General features: G+C 40.8%; 1 protein-coding gene across 3 annotated transcripts in view; it reads left to right on the top strand.

Moving 5' to 3' along the window:
- Positions 1 to 10,601: 10,601 nt before the first annotated feature.
- The window catches only part of ahnak (AHNAK nucleoprotein), a 32,068-nt gene continuing 20,405 nt past the window's right edge, over positions 10,602 to 22,264 (top strand). For 2 of the 3 annotated variants that reach the window (XM_047340481.1, XM_035160552.2), the window contains exons 1-5: positions 10,602 to 10,864; positions 18,141 to 18,203; positions 21,547 to 21,607; positions 21,726 to 21,882; positions 21,986 to 22,212. In XM_047340481.1, the coding sequence (XP_047196437.1) occupies positions 21,726 to 21,882; positions 21,986 to 22,212 (384 nt within the window). In that variant the 5' untranslated portion in view covers positions 10,602 to 10,864; positions 18,141 to 18,203; positions 21,547 to 21,607. Of the gene's footprint in view, positions 10,865 to 18,137; positions 18,204 to 21,546; positions 21,608 to 21,725; positions 21,883 to 21,985; positions 22,213 to 22,264 lie in introns of all 3 variants that reach the window. The other variant, XM_047340480.1, reaches the window with a different exon arrangement.

Below are 22,264 nucleotides of genomic sequence, written 5' to 3'. Positions count from 1 at the left end.
CTTATGCCAATGGCAACATTTTCTCTTCCAGCCCTGCCAACCTTCCTCCCCCTGGTCTTCATTTCTCTCTTGGCCGCACACTCACTACCTCTTTTTCCTTCCTCTCTCTGCGATTCCTCGCTCCCCGGTCCTTTTTTTTTTTTCTCTACGTCCGCAGACGAGAGGGGGATTTCTCTTAAAAGCAGTTGCAGCAGTGAGGAGTGCTGGCGAGGGAGGAACACAGAGAGAGGCTGTATTGTTTCGCCACACTAGGTCCCTGTGTGGCTGTCAGCCCCCCGTAGGAGCTTTAGGCATGGTATGCATATGCTGAGCATATGGCGGTTTCAGGACGCACATCTGGAAAAGACTGAGGTGGTCGGTGGAGGGCTTGGAACTGAGAGGTGGAAGAGCTAACACTGGGGAGTCGGATGTGGAAATCCAACGCAGATTTCTCTGAGGAGCGTCAATTGGCTTTAACATTTTTTGACTAAAAAGACAGAAGAATGTGTAGATTGTTTTTGAGGGTTATAAATGTCGCAGCAAGTCCTCCACTAGATATCTTCTTCCCCTCCCTGCAGCTTTATCAGTCAATATTAGAGTGTGTCATTGTTGTAGGGACATCTCTCGTGGACAGAGACGGCACTGAGCCACCACACATAGTCCCACCCTCAAAGTTTTATGGAGTTTTCCCGAGACGCTGTCTGGGGTTGGGTTTCAAGTCCCACAAAAATACATTAAACCCGAGCAGTAGGAATGGGGCCAGGAAAACGGACACTTAGTCAGCATTTGAGGGTTAATTCACCTCGTGTGTGCTCTCTTTATGGTCGAATTGCATCTTGGGACACGTGAAAACTAACTGGGTTTCAAGCAGAGGCAAGCAAGGCCTCTGATAAGAGAAGAGAAGAGAATTATGGAAGCCAAAATTTCGAAATGCACATCTGCATGCATCAGATTGCTGATCTCTTCCATGAGGCAAAAAAAGTGATCTTCGGATCTTAACCTCTCTTCCATGACTGAGGGGCGTTCCTTCCTATTCGTGCACCTAATGGGGTCTCAGCTGCACATTTCTCTTTGGCACTAAAACACAGCATAGTAATTCAGCACTGGAATGGAATGAGAGGGGTCAAAGGTGGTTCTGCTGAGGGGAAATAGCTGAAATAGGCATGGAAAGGTGAGTTGATATAGTAACCGAGCAGGCCTGACTCTATGAGAATGCCTGCGATTGACACCTTTAAACAATTCGTTTTTAAGAGAAGCAAATTATTACACTGACGTCTTTTCTCGGCGAGATCGCGTTGCCACGGAGGTTGCCTGAGTGAGAGAGGAGAGGAAAGTGTGTGACATGAAGGAAGAGAGGAGGAGAGGTACGGCAGAGGGAAAACAGACAGCCCCTGCACTTTTGGACATGAAACCCCAGAGTTGCCTCGGTCTCATATTACCAGAATCTGGAGGTGGAGCATGAGGAGTGTTGTTGTCAAACTACAGCAAAACTGTAATATGCACTACCATGGCTACCATGCGCATAAATATTGATCCCTGGCGTTGAAAAACAAACCTTAGTAACACAATGAAATAAAAGTATAATAGAAATAACAAAACGTTGACTTTCCTCATCCTTCCAGTTGATGCACAACTTGGCATCCAGCATTACAAAAAGTAACTTTATGATAAAAAGTGACTCATCATAGTGTCTGCTGCTTTGTGGTGTGGGTGTGTACTGAACCTTCAATCTTTAAATGGGCCCTATCTATTATCTCCTTAGAAAACTTAAGTACAACTGTCTCTCTTCTTGTAAATAGGTTAAATTGCAGGTTTAAGGGCGTACAACCAGCAGTTTGTCGTTACTAACATAGTTTCACTTCTTTCCAAAACATTTGATTTCCTCTTTTCAATTCCAACTCATTCATGTAAAGAGGCAGTTTAGACCGAGAGGAGCTTCCAGCGAGGGTACGAAAAGATACCCCTGACTCGCTTGGGGGAGAAATTGACCCCCGCTTCATGTATTGACTTGTTGGGAGCTTTACATCTAACCCAGTGAAATAGTTGCAGTGTTGGAACATTTACAGCTATGACTGGAATGTGCTGGGAAGGTATCTTCTTGTGTTGAAACACAACAGATGGGAGGTGATTCACAGGGAGGCGACACTCCTACACAAAAAAAACAACCTTATCCCCCTTATCGCTCCAAATGGGTCAATAATTCAGAACAATTGAAGAGTGAGTGATTTTCAGAGACTGTAAAGAAACTGATCACACAGTGGGTTTATCCAGTAGATAGGAAACACAGTGATGTTTGTGTGTCAAATCTGTGGGGTTGCTTCACCGTCTCTGGGCTGATTAGGTGAAACAATTGGGCAACAGTGACGCTACGTTTTCAGTAACACTATTACGCTGTCTGCACAACGACTGTGGGAGCAAGACCCAACCTGAGAAAGGTGTTCCCTGCGTCAGTTTGTTTAGAGGAGCTTACTGTCCACACCCTGCTTTGAGGAAACAGGAAGGAGGGAGGAGAGATCATCAGGTCTAAAAAAAAAATGTAATAACCTAAACACTACAAACTTTGGTTAATAAAGTAGAGTAGAGTTTCTTATGATGTTGCAAACAGCTTCGTGGCATGTGATATTTATCCATACACACACAGGGCATTGCTATGGAAACATCCCTGCTAGTACCTACCCCCTTGCTTATTATGTTGCTATAGCAGCCATCCCAGAATAGTTTCCCTTTTTTTCTCTTCTGCGTCCCTCCCTCGTGTTCGTGACTCACAACGTGCAGTGGAAACCACAGTTCAGTTGGTCTCTTATTCCCCTTTTCTCCCCTTTGCATTCCTCTCTTACCAAAGGCACAACTCGCTCCTCTGAATCATCAGTGTGTTTATGCGTGTGTTTGTGTGTGTGTTGAGTAAGGAAGCCCACACTGCGGGGAATTCCACAAAGATTGCAGATGATGAGTTACTATGGTGATGGCAAATATCAGGCAGCGTGACCTGTGCGCTGCAAGATAGTGTATCTTGAGTACTGCACACTGTCATTAGCTGAGTGGGATTTCTTTGTGGCTGTAATCTCTCCATGGACACACTGAGCTCCCAGTGGGTACTTTATGTCCACTTTGTTTTGAGAACTTCCAGCTCATGTATTCACAGGGCTCCAGGGGCAGGGGAGCACAACATCACATGTATGGGAATACGCTGCATCCCGTGTAACAAATAATAAGTTGGGAATTGAGTTGAGGATGATTTTCTTTTTTTGCCAACGTGTCGAACGGGAACGCCATCGCTGCGGGTTTTCTGTAGCTCCTAATGAATTTGAGCAGGATGAAGGAAATCCAATCATCAGCGCTAATTAAATTATCTTAAATTGAATTTAAAAAAGGGCTTCACAAAGTTGATGAGGCGGTTTCTTAGCTTTTACAGCTTTACGTGTTTTTTCCCCCAATTATATTTAAACCTTCACTGGTTTCTGTTCGAGAGAAAAAGGAAAAGTGATAAAAGTAGAAATGACACTCTGTTCAAACTGCTATAAATCAATATTATGATAATGATTATGCTTCAGATGACAATGTGACAACGATGTGATGTTGTGAAAGAGGCGGCTTGTGATGACCTTACAGGGAATTATCACCTGACTGTTTAGCTTGCCTCAGCTTTAAAGTGAGTCCCTGGTCTTTGTTTAAGTTCAACTTAACTTTATTTTGTTCCCTCTCTCAGCATCGTTTTCCCCTGCAGCTGACAGCTGTTTTCAGACTGAAGGATGTAATCTACAACAATCTGTGGAGACGTGTTATAAACAAATTATAACATGTGTCATGTTTTGTGTAAAGTTCACTGACCTTTAACTACAGTATATTCCTCTAAAATAAGTACAGTGGAGCAACAGGTGCAATATTTTCCTCTGAGATCTTCTGACGAAGCTAAAAGAATAAAGTAGCATTCATTTGGCAACATTCATCAAATGCTACTGAATTAATTGATAACACTTCACCACTCAGTATAGAAGAACAAATCTAACGTATTTGTGCAATAGTCTCAGACGTTAATCGACTAGGTAAAAGTAAGGAGCTGTGTTAGACACTGAAAAAATAGCCTACAGCAAAAAAAGGTTGAAAATCAGGTTATTCATATTCAGATGGTAATTATATACCTGTTCCGTCAATTTTCTTTTCTTTCCTCATCCATATTTTATTACAGTGCATGGGATTATATTGCAATGCTTTGTTGATAATGCGACATAAATACTATGTGGATCTTAAGAGATGTAATAACAATCTGTGGAGTCAATGACTTTATTTAATTAACGTTGTTACGTACCCGACAATGCAGATAAGAAAAGTAATTGTCCTGAGTCAAACCCTGGGAGCTGAAAGAGTAGATGCTGCAGCTGATGACAAATAACAAGCATTTATTACAATCTTCATTCTGACTTCTAATATTATTAGTTAATAAACTGGAAATAGTGGTGGGAACATATGATAGGTCAGCATCAATGCTGCTTATTTTCTCAGCTTTTTTAAGTAATCTTTGCCAACTGTGTACTTTTTCTTATCATGAAGAACATAAGCTGAATTTGCTAAATGTTTCCCTTGACATTCTGCTAGACTGACAATGATTGTTTGACCGTGTTTATCTCATTGGGTCTTCAGCATTGGCTGCTCAAACACTTGTCACAACACTGACAATGTTGCATTGTGTGAAAAAAATCCAATGAAGTTGGTTTACAAAGAACTCTTCTATTTACACACAATCTGGTTTGTGTAGTAAAGTGCCTGCTTTTAACAATGATCCTTCCAAAAGCAAACTGGACTGGACTGAACTTTTGGGTTTACTGACATTCTCAAGTGAACCCAAATGTAGCAAATAAGAGCAGTCTCACTGAAAACACTTTGAACAGGTTTGCTGTTAATGTAAATCAGTTATTTTGTTTCCTGAATATGTGACCCATGCATATTTTCGAACTATTGGAGTTTGACTTCTGCAGCAGACACACACAAGATTAAAAAGAGCAGCAAACACTGAGCTACTTTATAAAGCATAGATTATCTGGAATCAAATCCTTCTATTGTATGTCATGTTCTCAAAAACGATCTTGATGACTAATACAAACAGGCCATTTGCAAAGGACACTGCCCACGTTGTCTGGATTTAGGAAAGAATTCCAATTCCAATTCCTGTGACATTTTGCAAATATAATTCAAGAATTGTGTATTTCGTAACCTTTTCCTAATCTTCTTTCAAAACTATTGCACATTTTTGGGGTTAATAACTCTCTCTCTCTCTCTTTCTCTCTCTCTCTCTCCCAGATAATTCCTTTGTGTCTGATTAAACTGCGTTACACAATCAAATGTGCCGTTCCCACCCATCTGGCTCTCATGACTCTGGGCAGAGCCAAATAGTTGCTCAAGCATATTTGATAGAACATAAATAATCATTAGATCCAGGTGTGATGTCCCTTTGCTTTGACCATATCACAAGTTAGAGTTTTGCTCAGTGCCGTGTGACTTGTCTTATCGTGCAGGAGACATTAATCACACATACATGCACACCCTCATTTTGACCGTTCATCTATCTAATCCCCTGATTTTCCTTCCCTCTACAGTCTGAGCTTCCCTGTTTTCATTGTAGTCATGGGCCGTGACTCATTGTGCGTCTGAGCCAAACTATTTGCGTTCGTTCACACTGGCTGACACACCTAGGACCAGGAAACACACCCATTCCCACATATCCTTGTATTCAAGTGACCTGCCACAAAGCAGTGACAGGCACACTGGATTGCGTCTATAAAAACATGCACAAGACGTGCAAAATATTTAGGACATGGTGCAGAGGTTTAGTTTTATGGCCCTTGCACAACCCACATTTTAGACGTCTAGAAGCTCGTTCTCCAACTCTTCTGCCTCCAACTCCTGCTGTTGATTTATTTTGACTTCACGAGTGTGAAATACGGTGGCAGAGACAGCTCAGCGCATTGCAACTCAAGAAAATATGTGCAAATTGACAACACAAGCAAACAACAAACATGTTGGAGAGTGTATATTTGGTTGTGATGTGTGATGTCTGCAGTGCATTTAGGGTTCTTCTTCATTTAAGGCAAATATGGTTCTTCTGCAGTAAAGTAACACAGCGTGGCAAGTGTTTACTGTGGGGATGTTATGTGACCATAAACATTGGAAAACCTGCAGAAAAGTCGTTGGGCAGCACACAGTTGGGACAGGAGTCCTGCTGTTTACACACGCACACTTCATAGGAGTTGTCTGCCTGTAAGCAGCAATCGCTCTAAGCTGAAACTGTGCTTCAAAGGCAGCAACACAGCCACACCTTAGTGGTAAAAAGTCAAGCACGTGTGAAGCTAATCAAACAGGTGCAGTAGCAGGTCATATATCACATTTCAACAAAGAAGGCAATATATAAGGAATCAGGTCAAATTGTAAAAGCAAGACAATGCAAAACAGAAGCATTTAACAAGAAATTAGAAGAATTACATAGAGAATAAAAAATTTAAAAAAAATGTTAAGAGTTGCAGAGGATCTGAAGTTGTCTGGGAGCTTGTTCTACAAATATGGAGCATAAAAACTGGGGACAGAAAGCAGACCTGGATGGTTCATAACGTACAGCAGTAATGTATTTTGGCCAAACCATTCAGTGCTTTATAAAAACAAAACGAAAAGAAATATCTCAGGATGAAAAAGCAGAGCCATACACGTAGGGGACAATGAAGGAAATGCCAAGAGAGTGTTTGGTGATAAGAGCTGATGCTGGTGTCGATATGGCCTAAACAAAAACATGTGATCTCCGCTGCAGAGTTAACTGCTGCGTTGTGCATTTGTGAAAGGAAACCATGGGAGGGTGTCGGGAGAATTGGGTCCGGACTTTCTTCGGAGGTTGCCTTGTCTGAAAACAGCTTTATTGTTAAGGTTAGGAAGAATTTTGAATTTTTTTTAGAAGATAAATGCATCAGTATTGCCAGATGTACGATAATTATCGTATTTGTACGATAACTTTCCTCTCTGATCTCTCTGTACGAACAATAGCGGATGATGTATGATAATTTGATCATTTTGTGATAATGAACGTGGCCGTCAAGTCGTGATGCCATTACTTGCGTCTTGCGAGCTGAACACAAGTCTTTCCTGTCTCATGTTTCAAAATAAGAGCCTTGTGCCTTGCGCCTAAATCGCTTCGAAACATTGGCATTGAGTGTACCATCCCTACTCTGGTCGCGTACAATAATTTTCATCAAAATACGATGATTTTAAGATTCTGGTACAATACTGGTACATTTCCCATCTGGCAGCGCTGAAATGCATGTGTTTTTTCCAAATCCTGCTGAGACATAAGTCCTTTGAATGACCTAATATAAATGATGATAGAGTTTTATAAGAGACCTCTGTCAATAGGAGGTAAAGGTGTCACTGACCTTTCCATTTCTTTGGTTTAAAATGTTTTATTACAGTCCAAAGAGTGAATACCACACGCTTCACACATTCTTTAGGGCCTCTGCTTATCTTACACATAGTTGGGATTACTCCTTCACTTTTATCTCTGTGTGCACACAACTACAAACACACTTACACACGCAGAATAACACACTTACACACACATATACACAGAGTGGGTCCTCCCTCTGTGGGAGAGCTGACCCCTGTTTGGAGAGAAAACCAAATCAGAGCTCTCTGCCATAATGGTGCGATGTGGTAATATTAAAATGTGTGTACGCACGTGCGTGCATGCACAAGCACGAGGCGGGCGCGTGCACATGTTCGTGTGTGGTGTGTGCCACTCCCTGCTCGTACCCAGCAGAGCCACGAACTTACTTCCTCTTTTCCCTCCGCTGCTCGCCACACATTGTTTCCAGTGTCTCACCTCGCAGAGCACGTGGTTGCGACATGTGGACACGGAGGTGAGGGGTGCTTCGAGGACGCTGAACTTTGGCGTGAGAGGAGAACAAGCACACACAGAGGCCATGTTTACTAACACACACACACACGTACAACACATGCACCCACAACACATAGGGCAGCCCATCTGAAGTTTGCACACATGGAAACCAGGGTCCCACAGGGTCCCACAGCAGTGGTTGGAGGCTACACAAGTTGCAATGGAAGTGTAGGATGAAAGGGTGCAGAGTTGTGGTTTGGTTTAATATTCAGTCAGCTGTTGCCACGAAACACTACAAGATATCACTGAGTGTGAGAAAATGAGATAAACTTAAAGTCACAATGATTTCTATAAATAGTTAGAACTAACGCAGTGACAATTCAATAAGTTAGCTTAATGTAATGGCTTAATGGTTAAAATAGTTAGCTAGAAGTAATGCATCCGTGTTTGGAATACTTATACAGAAGTACTTAGCATTTAAAGCAATGATTAGAAATGTTAAGACATGATCAATTGAAAAAGTAATGGATAAATACTTGATAAAGTTGACTTATAGTAATGGTTAAATGGTTAAAATAGTTAGCCAGAAGTAATGGATTTAATATTTGATGGGACAGATAAATAGTTTAAGAATATTAAGATCTGATATATTGAAAATGCAATGGGTAAATGGTTGAAATAGCTACCTTAAAGTAATGGGTAAATGGTTGAAACAGTTAGCTTGAAGTAATTTGTTAATAGTTGAAATAAGTACGTTAATTTAATGAGTACATGATTGAGACAGTTAGCTCAAAGTAATGTGTTCGATAATAGTTGAAATGTTTACTAGAGGCAAAAGATTTTAACTTCAAAATTTAATAAATTGAAACATAAGAATGTATGATGAATTAAAATGTCAGGAAAAATGATTTTTATATTATTTATTATTATTAAGTATTATATTTAACTCTCAAAGCTATGAATTACTTATTAATTCTTTTTGGGGATATGATAAATTGAAAAAGGCCCTGATAAATGGTTGAAATAGCTAACTTTATGTAGTGGTTAGCTAAATGGTCGAAATGCTTAGAAAAAGCAACGGATTCTGTAAGTAATGGAAACATGTTGATGAGGAAGTTTTCATTTACAAGACTGTGTGGTATCATGAGACAACTTAAACATTGTTTTAGTTACTGAAATCATATTTTATCCGACATTTTCATTCATAAGCCTGTAAGGTCTCATTTGCTGATGCAATATAACCTGTAATCCCAGGCTGAGTAAGACTGAGGCCACGCCCGATATGCTACTCTCTCACCGGCTCATGCCATCTCTTTTATTTCTCCACTGCGATGAAACGGATACATTGTACACATTCAACTTCACCATTGCACAACTTTGTTTTGAGTTTTCTAAAGGAAAAGTTTGAAAGTGTAAAATAACAATGTTCTTTTAATATCCAGATTGAGTCAGGATGCACCCAATCGGCTTTGGCTGGTCCTGCACCATAGCTTGTAGAGACAAGACTCTTGTGTCTGTGTGGAGACAAACATTTGATCCACGGTAATATTGTGAGAAAGGGAGAAAAACATTATTTATTGCATCATAAATGTAAAGTATTCTTAAAATACTTGAAATAACAGCGGGCTGGAAGATGAAGACTATATGAACATAAGACTTTCACTTTACCAAAATCTTTCTTGTGATACTGGCTATTACAAAATAACAAAGGTAAGACAGAATAGTACTTATACAGACAATTATTGAGATTACATTTACAATAGCCGGTTTTATCTTAAGATATTTGGATGGAAAATTAAATGTTTAAAGTATGCTTTCATAAACTTGTGTTTTTAAATCCAAAACAGAGATAAAGTTATTTAATATAAAACATGCAGCCATTCCAATTCAGAAAGATAGGGTTCATGGTGGGCCTTTTGTAACAAAACAATGAGGAAGACATAAAATCCAATCAAGTAAATAGACATTTTACTCTTTGTAAGTAAAGGACTCCTTCCCTGAGTCATTTTGTTAATGATAACTTTCTGTCAGTTTGTGTGCAGTAATTTAGATGCTGTAATAACATGTTTATGTCATTGTCTCTCATATCATAACCATTTTGTGGTGCGTTACCCTGGTTACTTCAATCTGATCCTGAAACGTGGGACAAAAACTGCAGAAAAACAATTTTAGTTCAAAGTTAGAATTTGTTTAAATAGATCATAGACGGAAAAGGGGAAGAAGAACAAGAATAAGATTTGGTTGGTTGTGACTGCCTTGCAGAGATGTATAAGCATTTATGCAAGGCAGATAACGGCTGACCCCAGTGTATGCACGTATAGTGAGGTGCGTTGTGTGCCTTGAATTAGCTCAAAACAGTAAAAATGTTTTCCAGTTTTGGTATTATTGTTTGCAGCAATGATGAAGCAAAAATATCCAAAGCCATTCCAAAAAAAACAAAATGTCGCATTAGGTTTAAAATATCTTCTTAGTGATCAACCACTTAGACCGTTTAAGTGCTTTTGATAACTGCACTTTCAAAAGCACAGACTGCCGTGCATTGATCGGTGATGAAAATATGTATTAATTGAAATTTAATTCTAGGTGCTTTACAATGAATGTGTTTTAAAGCAGCAGTTACTTTTCCTGTTCCCAGTCATCTGAGAGCTCTACGTGAAGCAGTGGGTGGTCCCGGCTGCTAAGGACCACTCCCTCGCACCGGTTCCCGCCCCTGCATTCCCCTCCCTCTGCAAAACAGGAGTCCTACGCAGCTCCCTGTCCAACCACTCTGCTCAGCCCAGAGGTTCAGCCACACAGAAGAAAAAGTTAAAATCAACTCACATCAGAGGAGGGAGGGAGAGAGGGGGAGAATACGCCCTGGAAACTTGGTTGATCGAGAAAAAGGAAAGGAGTGACAGAATCCTAACAGACTGCAAAGCTGGGACTGGAAGAAGTGCTTTTGGGCTGGGGACTGGACACGTTTTCCAGGATGCTCAAGCTGGAGTGAGGCTTCTTGAGCGCACAGACTGCGCAAAGGTAAAGATGCACATTTGGATTTCCCCAGACTAAAGTGAATGTTTTAAAAAAGTGAGTTTATGAACTTTGTTCCTGTTGTGCTTTGCCTCAAAAGTGATTGTAATTATGGAAATTCACTTACGACAAGTTCAACAAAGTTTAAAGAACTAAATTGCGCTAGTATCAAATTTGTGAATTCAACTTTCCTGAACTTTTCCAGTGGAACACTTGTAATGTTGCTCAAGAGTTTCTGTGATATTTGAAAGTGGCCGGAATGTTGTGTGGATATCATAATAACTTTACTGATCTAAAATAGTGCAGCACATGAGCAGTGGGTGTGTACCCACAGCCACCACATGAATGCAGACTTGACTGCGCACTTCACTTTTCCTTCAACTGCACACAAAGCTTGTTATCCAAGGTGCATAAAATTGCGGGACCAACTGTTTTAGAGAGACTATAGAGGACCCTCATATAATTGTTGTCCCTTTTAGATGAGAAGAGTTAATATCTCATCATTCTTTGTTCGTGTAGTGATTTGACTATTGTGCAACATGGTTTTCCTGTATGTATATATATACATAACCCTAGTGTTTGGGATAGCAAACTTTTTTACATCTGCAGTATCCCGCTGACAAAAAAAATGGCTAAATGGCAAAAAGGCTGATGTTGGAGTTAGGTTTGTTTGCGTGGATAATATTGCACAGGTGTTTTTCTTGTCTGTCCAACGCCTTTTGCTGAGCCTTTAGGAGTTTAACATGTAAGGGTAGTTCCCTTTGTACGCCTGCAGCAACAAGCTTGGGTGTGGATTCCGGCTCCTTCACCTCACTCCACCCCCTCCTTTTTTTCTCCCTCCCCTCTTGCTTCGCTGTCTCCTCGCAGAGGCACACCCTTTACAGCAAAAAAAGAAAGGAAAAAAACTCATACATGCTGCAGACGGTCACACACAACAGTCCTTAAATTGAGTTTCCTGGGGTCTCAAGCATAATGAAAAGCATTAATCATAACTTTTCCTGAATCTGTCCACTTGGTTATATAGAGCGCTATCATAATGAACTTTTGAAATCTCATATATTGGTCTTTTTTAACGTAGTCTGTTTTTGTGGAATGTGGTGATCTTTTCTCAAGGTTGATATGAGGATCAGTTGTTGCACCTCCCTCCAGCTCAAGTTCAAAACTATCAGTGCTGCTTCTCGCTGAGGAGTATATATTTAACTATGGCTTACTTTTTAAAGTCTTTGGCAGACAGACATTTCTCTCTGTGTCTTTTACCTCGTTCCTTTAACCTGAGCCCCTGGCCAGAGTGTGTAGGAGAGGAGAGAGAGGAGACGACGAGCAGGGGGGAATAGCCAGAAAGTGAGTTAGTGAAGGGGGATGGGCGGGGCGGGGGCGAGGAGGGGAGTAATGGAATGTAGTGGTTTGGAAAGACAAGCTAATTGAAACCAGGCTTGAGGCGTAGAGGGGGACCAAATACTTCACACATTTGCAGAAAGAGAGAATTTTGTTTTATAAACCCAGAAGTTGAGAAATGTTTGTTTTTCTGCCTAAAATTTTTTCGAAGGCATAAACGGCATCTTGTAGGTGTGGTTTGAACTAGAATCATCGATGTCTGGTCTGCATTTCAAGTGATGTATTTGTTCATGTGGAGAAAAAAGCTGATAAAAACAGGCAGAAGCCATGGTTGAATCTTACTTGAAAGTCAAATTAGTCTGTGTGCAGTTGCTCGTCCGCCACAGCTCTCTGCCTCAGCCACACCCAAGAGTCGGAGGAGTTTAGAGGAGTGTTAGAGAGAGCTGCTTTCGCTCTGCGCAGAATTTTCTACAACGCACACTTAACTCATGCCGAGTGCCCTATAGCTGTGAGTGTCTGGCATTTCTCAAATTTCTCTTGTCAAGGTGATTGACTGTGACACAGACTGCTTGAAAAGCCAAATGGTCTAGTGGGCCAAAAGGTCTTTGGGTAGCCGGTTGTCATTTGAGATCAAATATGTTTTGTGTTCCAAGCATTTCAAACTTTCACGTTTTACCTGGTGATGACATGGCAAATACTGAATTACAACAGGTAGTGTTTTACTGCAAAATTAAATACGCAACTAATGTTTCAAGTAAGGAAACTTTGAGAAATGGTTCCTGACTGTGTGCAGCTCAAACGCTTAGTTCGACCTTATGTTGGCCTGAGGTGAATACTGTTTATTTAAATACATACATATTATCACTGCAGCAGTGTTGAGGCTATGTTACTGCAAGATATCACCTTAATTAATGCCAGACATTTGTAATGTGAAAAAAACCACACTAAGATTTTGAAGAAGCTTTATTGATAAAATCTTGCTCAGTCATCATGGCCGACATTCAGCTGTGACGTGCCATTATTGGCTATTTTATTGCACTTGCCATCCATGTGATAAATAGCATCAAAGGAGATGTGTCATGACAGTTTAGAACCTCAGTTCGATCATGTCAAAAATATTTATCACAGCATTCCACCAGAGCCACTTTATATTCTTTCCCCTGTTGACTGGCAGTACAGTTGCGAGGAGCAGCCGTGCCAGTTTGAAACGGAAAGAAACTGGTCTCTCGCACACTTCCTCTCCCATTTCCTCATGGGTTTGTTGATTGGGTGGTTGGAAGGAGGGTCAGCACGGAGAGGCAAAGCGAGGTGGATGTAATGAATAAACTGAAAGAGGGGAGGGTGAATGCAATCAAACTACAATGTTTTTTTCACACTTGGCCTTTATCTGAAAGCAAAGCTGGGCCCTTGGACATCCTGAAGTTCTAGCCGACGCACTGAAGTCCCACCCTAGAGACTGGTTAGATAAAACAACAGGGACCTTTTAGATACACAACTGTACCAGTGAGGGAAGTTTACTTTTCTTCCAGCTGCAAATAAACATCAAACCGTAGTGTGTGATTTTAGTCTTTCTAGGCAATCCACCCAGCAGCCCCTCCCTTCTCATCCATCCACTGCTGGTTCGGAATGCTTCAGCATTTCCTCACTATGCTCTGTGGAGTGCCTATCAATTCGCACCAGCTGACTTGTTGTTGAGAAATAGTGATTTGAGAGGTATGATGAGTCATCACAAGTCACACTTAATACCCACCCATGCATGGGCATACAATTCACAGTTTATATTTGCTTCAAGCTTGGTGGGACTTTAGCGAGCATGGAATTTAAAAAATGGATGTGAATAATTTTTCTGATAACTAAGTAGCTTTCACCAGTGTTCGGCCAGACATACGCACCACTATACAATAAGTCTTACATAACTATTGCGGTACCGCACTGCCTGGTGTCCGCCCACTTACTTTCTGACCTGCACCCCAAACCCTTCCAACACCATTATGTTGCCATGCACAAGGAACGACATGTAGCATCTGTTACAAAGAATCACTTTGGAATGAGGCACACAAAATGTCAGGGCAGCAGGACATGGAATGTAAATTTAGAAATGCAGCTTTGTTTAGGCTTTCTTTATCTGGCACAAGATTCTCAAGGACTGCACTCCTCAGAATCCAACATGCCCGTGTTCTAAACAACTCTACACTACTCTGGTGTGGTGTGAACACAGTTACTAACCGAATGCATATGCTTACAGTTCTAAAGCTAAGGTAGTTTTCTGTCTATACATACATTCTGCTGCCATGGTATCCATCTAGCCCCCTCTTCTTAACCTTTTTGCCTCCTGCTTCATGAATGGACTTGCATTTGTTCTTGTTCAAACAGCAGCTGTGGAAGACTGAAACAAACCAAACTGCCATATTAAATTGAGTTAAAGTCAGACAGATACACGACAGGGCCGTTATAAGGCTGTTGCCTGCAGACTTAAACTGATATCTTAAGTATATGACAGAGCTGTAAAAAATTCACCCTCGTTCACTTTCTCTCTTTCTAGTTTAACTAGTTATGCAATATACGTCATCGTCAGAAATATGGCTGTGCTTTTCTTCATCCTATTTTTCATGTGCTGGCTGCACAATGTTTTTTGGCTCTGAAACTGCCCATAAGACCCAGTCCAGGATCACTTCTCATTTCAAAACTTCAGCTTTAGTCATGTTTAACTTTTGCAAATATGTTACTGTGTGCTCTTTCAATTGTTAAGTCACGTTTTTGCATAGACCAATATTACATATAACGTCGTAAATTATATGTAATTCCAGGTGCTACACAGTTACAGGTTATGGTCGTTGGATGACAAGTAAAGAATTCCATGTAAAACTTTAGCATAGAAAGAAAAAATGGAATAAACCCTGGGAGAGGAAATTCAAATTGAGATCGTGCCTCATTGGATATTTGGGGAGGTAACAGAGAACAATGAGTCATATCAGGAGCCATGAGTTATCTGGCACTTTCCACTTCATACAGTATTCAGACTTTATGCCACTGTCCTTTTGTGAACTTGAGACTCTACGTATAATTTACATGGAAATCCAAGTGTTGTCGAAATGTACTCTCAGCACAACTCCTGGTCTTGTTTGTGATCTCATAAAAGCAAGAGAAGAGTGTTTTAGGGGTTTTCATTAGTTTTTCCATTCGGTGCGCAACTCCTGCCAAAGTCACAATAGTTTAATAAGCAACAGGCCAAGTTGGCGTCAGTGGGCAGGCTTTGGTCTTCTGCAGGACTTGTGGTTTGGTTTAGGGCTATGTGGACTATGGAGTGCAAAAAAGAAGCATTTATTTTGACGCACATTCCTTTTATATGCGTCACACATGCACGTCCTATCTGCCAGTTTGAGGGAGGAGAGAACCCACGGCGAGGCCTGCTGTGTCTCTTTTTGTGTTTACTGCACTTGCTGCGTCAAACTACAACGCAGAGTCGAGAACAGACAGTCTATTTGGTTTTGACAACACCAATGATTTGGTTACTGCTCCTCTCTCCCTTTTCCCTCTCTGCACTGAGGCCTTTTTATTTGCTCATAATCAAATCTTATCACTCACCAGCACAGCTGTGCCTGATTCACTTACGATTGAGCTTTAATCATTGTCACACTGCTCCTATTTTCTGTCAGCCCATTTGATTGGATTTGGCAATCAACCAGATTAATTGACTACAACCACTTTGAACAATACCCAGTGTGCTGCGACCTACTTAAGAACAAACAAAAAGTCAGACATTCAGGTTTGTGCCTTCAATGCAAAGAAGAATATTATGGAATATATTGATATAGATAGTAGTGAGGTGTTTACTGTTGTTTGTTTCATCAGCCAAATGCCAAGGGTTTCCAGCTAAACTGGTTATATTGATGATGATATGGATGATGAAAATGGGACTCATTCAACTTATCATCTCAGAGTTCATTCATCGTTTCCGGATGCAGTTAAAGGCGCATGTCGGACTGAACTTGGAATTCTTGTTTATTTGAGCAGAACCTGTAGGTGGGGGAGTGCGGTGGACTGACTGCAGGGGAGTGGGCACTCAAGCAGGGTGCAGGGTGGGCAACATAGAATGAAGCTAGATTCAAAGTTAGAGAGAAAGTGGACATTTCTTTGGAGTTAGTCACTGTGGGGAGAGGCTGGGCTCCCTTCCAGCTGGACTGACGACTCTATCAAGGAATGTGTGTGACTGGAGGCCTGGGTGGGGCTGTGCACTGAGCTGCTCCCTCTGTAAGCACAGCACATAGGTCTGCCTCGTGGAGTGTGGTATTCCTACTCTTCACAACAGCATATGTTTCTATTTGCTTTCCCTACTGGTGGTAACCATGTTTCACCTTACTGTGCATACCTGTGTGTGTTTATGTATGTGGTCTCAGCAAGGTATTGCGTACACAAGGTGTGGCAACCTAGTTTTTATCTTTTGAGTATGTTTACTAAGATATGGCCCTTGTGAAATATTTATCATGCATTCAACTACATTTGCTTTTTCTATTATCATATTTTTGGATCGAGCAAATCACACCAATCAACACAACTAAAAGAAAATTCCACCAAAAAAATAAGGAATGTCTCTTTTTACAGAGATGTCAAATACAATTTATCTATTTCTGCTTTGGGCATCACTGATATAAGCCAGTTCTCACTCATGTCTAACATACGCTTTGAAAAAATGTCCTTCAGTAGGCCGTCTACCTGAATGACTCCCCAACACAATAGTCTGATGAATGTGTCTCTGTAACTAGAGTATGTGCTAGAGAGTGTACACAGCTGCTGTGGCACAAGTCTCTCTACACAAACATAATGACACCCACATACTAGCTGGCATTCATCTCAGCTCTGTCCCATCCATTTCGGTCTATAGGACCAGTTCAAAAAGGCAGTCAACAACAATCTCGAAAGCATTTACATGCTCTCTCGGCTCCAATATTACTGCTTTTAAAGGATTTGCTCACTTTCTCTCTGCTGCATTAAGTGTTTGGCATAGGTATTTAAAGCCTGGCTGTTTAGACATGGGTTCACTGTCTCACACAGTTAATTGGCATAATTTTCACCGTAGTAATGAGCACTTTACTGTATTGAAAATAGGGACCTGAAGAGGGGGAGGTTAATTATGGGGTTGGAGGCCTGTCTGAGAAGAATTTTACTGAGGGACATGTTCCCACCGGTAGATGCCTGTCTCTACACACATCAAGTCTGGTTCTGTTTATGCTGAGACTGACAAAGAGAAGGCTTTGTTTTACAGTATGCCGGTGGGTTGAAGCAATAATCCTTGTAAGATTTTGGGGTAGTTACAGCGGGTAAAAGCAACAATGACTTGGAATGCAAAATTTAAACGTAGAATCCACTTAATGAATACAGTTACACAACATGCTATGCTTGTCTCCTAGCCGAGCAGTAGAAGTAGAACAGAGGCATTCACGAACATATTTTAGCAAATATTTCCTTCAACAATTCTTCTACACCTGGATTTGGTGAACAGAACCCTGGATAGACATTGTGTTAGTGTGTTCGTCTACCTCCTCGTCTGCAGCCACGCCAAATAAGCACCTGAATGCATTTACTTAAAAGGTGTTTTTGCATAATCCCTTTCTGGTGTCAATACTGTTACTATTGGTTGGTTAATTAGACTGTGAACGCTCTGATTGATCATGAAAGGTCCATTGAGCATATACACTGAAATACTGCGAGTAAATCCTGATTGTGTGTGGCTCTATTTCATGTGGGGACACAACTCTCAATGCAATAGTCACCCGTTTGTGAGGGATTTATTTTCTTATCTGTCAAATATGCAGCTTAAACATGGTGGGTTATTGCACAAGAGATGGATAATGAATTCAGGATGGATTTACTTTGTATTGTCCATGATAATTTGATTTGTTAAATCATTGTAACTAAACCCCAATCTCCTTGTTGTTTTTGTCAGCAGAAGTCGAGAAAGAAGAACCACAGCAGCAGACTGAAGCCCGTGGCATTGCTTGAGCAATCCAAGGTAAGTGTCCTTAGAATTGATGCAAAAGATTCACACACATTCACTGCACAGACACCAAACCTCTGTTTGAATGTTTGTTAAAAAGCCTCTTTTGAACCTGGAAGGTCATGTCACTGTCGTTCAGCTGTGAAAGGCCTGTCTTGTGGCAACCTGACACTTCTCTGCCTCTACTCACTGTGCCTCCTCTTGCTCCCCTCCTTCCTTCCCCAGTGACCACCTGTTCTACTGGGACCCCTTTCCCCTTCTTATGAAATAACCTTACCAAAAGCCCGCCAAACTCACACTGTTTTAACTGTTTGTAGTCAGCAAAGGAAGCTAGCTGAAACCAGCCTCTGTAGGCCAATAACAAGTCATAAGAGAGCTTATCCAGAAATGTTCTGTGATTGCACTCTGGTTAACAGAAGCCCTTGTTTCCCCCACTGTCCCCATATCTCCACTAGCTCAACACACATTCCAGGAAATAATAAAATATGATAGATGGCAAGCTCTCCGTTTACCCTACTTTTCTCCCTTCAAGGCTTTTTTCCAAAAGTCTTAAGTCTTCCAAATATGTTTCAGATGACATCACTAATCAAATTTAAGGACATGTGACACCAGGAATGTCACTCACTGACATGAAATTCAGAGACATGAAAGGGAAAGAATAGAGGACTAGTTAATTGTCATGTCGCCTGATCGCTTTGAGTAACAGACCGTCTGCCTGTCTTATGATCTCAAGAACAGAGCCTTACTTATTTAGGATCTGTTTACAACACAATCCATATCTAATACTATGATCTTGTTGGATCATTATTTGGAATAATCTTTTCTCTAAACTAGTTTCTGCTATGTTATGGCATATTCTAAGCTTGTTTAAAAAGGGATGGCTTGAGACCCTATCCCATTTCACCCCTTTCCCCTACCCCTTAGCCCTTCCCCTTCGTTTAGCATGCTAGCAATTTCTCTAACTGAACTTAACTCCTCTAATAACAAAGCATCCTGGCAGGGTTTTATACAGGCCCCTCCTAGCAAACTGAAGCTGTGTGCTTTTGATTCATACGTGAAATAATGCAGAGCAGCCAAGCTTTCAATTTCAAATGTCATTGATTCATCTGCATTAGCATAGATGTTATTTGTGTATTATAGGTTTGTCACTCAAGTAACTGCAAACAATAGCATTGGTTTATATAAGATCTTAACAATGTTATTACAATGACATCCCCGGCAAACCTGTCTCATCTGTTTACATCGACGACTACTGATGTTGGTTGGGTTTTTCGCAATGACTACTGATGATGTAACAGCTTCTTGAAGGGCTATCCCAATTCGTAGGGGAAGATTTCAACCACTACCCCTTGTGACTCCTTTCCAAGGGGCAAGATAACCCTCTTAAACAAGGGGTAGGGGTAGGGCCAAGGGGTTAAATGAGATTAGGCCTAAGTCTATGCAAGAATGAACAGGGATGGGAATAATACGGATGCCCCATGCAGTGCTTTAAGCATTTGAGGAGACTCATCAGTGACAAAAAAACAAATCAAAATTGTCATGTCTACTTGGCTGTATTACCTGCTCTTCTCTGCAGACGTGTATGCTAACATTTCACAAAGCCATTTCACAACCATACATACCCCCCTGTGCTCACTTTCTATCAAGCTTAATTTCTTTCTTTTTTTTACAATTTCCTTTTCTTTCCAACTTCCCCTAAGTTCCTTACTTCCCTCCCATATTGCTGTGAGGCCTGCAGTTTGTTGCCAGAAATATGTCAAAGCTGTGAGAACAAGGGTGGCCCAAATAGTTATTTATCATGGAGAGCCTATGAGCAAGAAAAAAATAGGGAGAAGTGGAAAAAAGGTTCAAATATAAAAGGTGATTATTAAAATAGATGCATGGATAGGGAGGGGGAAAAAAGAAAAAGAGAATTTTTGGTGTGTTTTCATAAACTGAGTGAGGAGAGGAAGTGAATGTGTAAAATGAGTTGATTGCAACCCATGAGGAAAACACATATTCTTTCGGTTCAGTGTGGGATCAGAGAGGTCTGATGAAGTGTCAGCTTTGATCTATATGAGTTAATTGGGAAAGGTGGACCCAAACCCCCCACCACCCCCACTTGAACTTTTCTGCTATATTTGATGCATTTAATGTGATGGATACTGAGGTGTTGAAAATATATGTTTCAAGCTTCAGTCAATTCACACTGACCGGAAAATTTGACGATTGAAAGGGAAGAAGATCAGGTTGTGGATGCCTTTAAGTGGTTACCATCATCTTTGGCATGAAAGTCATCCATGTCTCGGGTATTATCACAGTTAGTGTCCCTGGCTCATCCTATTAAGTCCTCAGTGTCTGCGAAAGGCAAACTCAGAGAGAGGACCTAATGATACATCAAAGCATTGCAAGCATTTCCCAGTATTCCCAACCATGCAGGACCAGTCTATATATTGTCTTGCTTTAATTGGTTTATTATGTGAGAGTGGATATTAGTCAGCATGTTTCACAGTTCTAACAATAATAAAACAAACATTATCTTTATTATTACTTTATTGTGATGGTTGTTTACTACAATGCATATAGACAGGCAAAGAAAAATTAAGCATGACTGTAAACTGGCTTTATATGAGCTGATGGAAATATGGTCAATTGTTGCATCATTGTGTGCTTATAGAAAGAGATTCTATATCATGATCAGGAATTTCACAAGTAACATGATATGCTTTTGTATTGCTAAGTGCTCCTTAAATGTGATCAACTTCTTGAAACAGTGAATTTCATCAATACAATAATCACAAATATATGGACAACCTAGATGGAAAGTGATGTGTCGCTTTCATTAATGAGCACAACAAGATGCTTTGGTTTGCATTGTGTATATGAGCACAAACAAATGTGTACCTGTTGTGGTATTAGAGTACTGTTTGTGGATGTTTATGAGAGTGTATGTTTATGAGAAGGTGTGAGGTAAAATGTTGATGTACAATATATGTATACTGTGCGTGTGTGCACTTCCGTGTGTTTTCCAAAAGCAAGACAGTTCTACTCATTGTTGTCTGTATTGCTATTGGAGCTGGGGTGTAGGCACAGGATCGGGCTGCTATCCTCTAGGCAGGGTGTGGTCTGACCATAACAAATTCGAAAGAACAAAGCACCTAGGAGGGAGTGAGAGAATGGTTTGGTGTATTGAGGAGTTAGAGGCTGTATTGTCTGACAGGGTTTCAACACCATCTAGTGTTTAATATTGGATGCTACAAGCTAGACCCACCTTCTCGCTTGTAGAGCTACTACAATACTCTGTGGATGTAAAGAGATATAATTTTTTTGGCTGTCACAATTTTGTCTGAATGATTATCGCTGTGCTTTCTTTATGTAGGGAAAACCAAGGTAGACTTTCCTGCGCACAAAGGCTGCAATAGTGGAAACCAAAAAAAAAGGTATTTTATGAAGTCACATTCATTTTCTTGTATGTTATATATTTCTCTTTTATACCTGTATGCAAATGCATACATTCGTCCCATCAACCTTTTTTTTCTTTTTTCTTTCAAACCCTAGATGGCTGAAGAGGAAGAAACAAGGGAAGTGCTCTTTCCAGACTGGGAGGGTCCAGACAAAACTGGCTTGACCATTGAACGGACAAGTGAAGGAGAGATCTTTGTAAAGGAGGTGAAAGGAGAGTCACCTGCAGGGCGGTCTGGAAAAGTATATGAAGGTAAAATTTTGAATCAAGAATTAAGATTTATCTGACCAAAGTTCAAAGTCATCACTAGTATTCTTAACATACTTTTTTGGTTCTGCCTCCACTTAAATCGCAGGTGACCAAATTGTGGGAGCCACTATCTACTTTGATAACATGAGCTCAGAAGAAACATCTGAGCTACTAAAGACGTTGAACCGCCACAAGGTTGGACTGAAACTACAAAACAAAGGAGACAAATCCCCTTGCTGCTCGCCCTTGAGCACACCATGTCGTTCACCAATGGGTACACTGACATGGGAAGGGAAGACCCGGTTTGGAGGTTCCAGTCCAGACATCATCCTTGTAAGGTTTTTTTTCTTTGTATTATGATATCTGACGTTTGTATAGGGAATCT

Source organism: Hippoglossus stenolepis, chromosome 7, assembly GCF_022539355.2.
Source record: "Hippoglossus stenolepis isolate QCI-W04-F060 chromosome 7, HSTE1.2, whole genome shotgun sequence".
Lineage (NCBI taxonomy): Eukaryota > Metazoa > Chordata > Actinopteri > Pleuronectiformes > Pleuronectidae > Hippoglossus > Hippoglossus stenolepis.
Note: the sequence above shows the minus strand (reverse complement) of the source record. Positions and strands in the feature narration are given on the sequence as shown.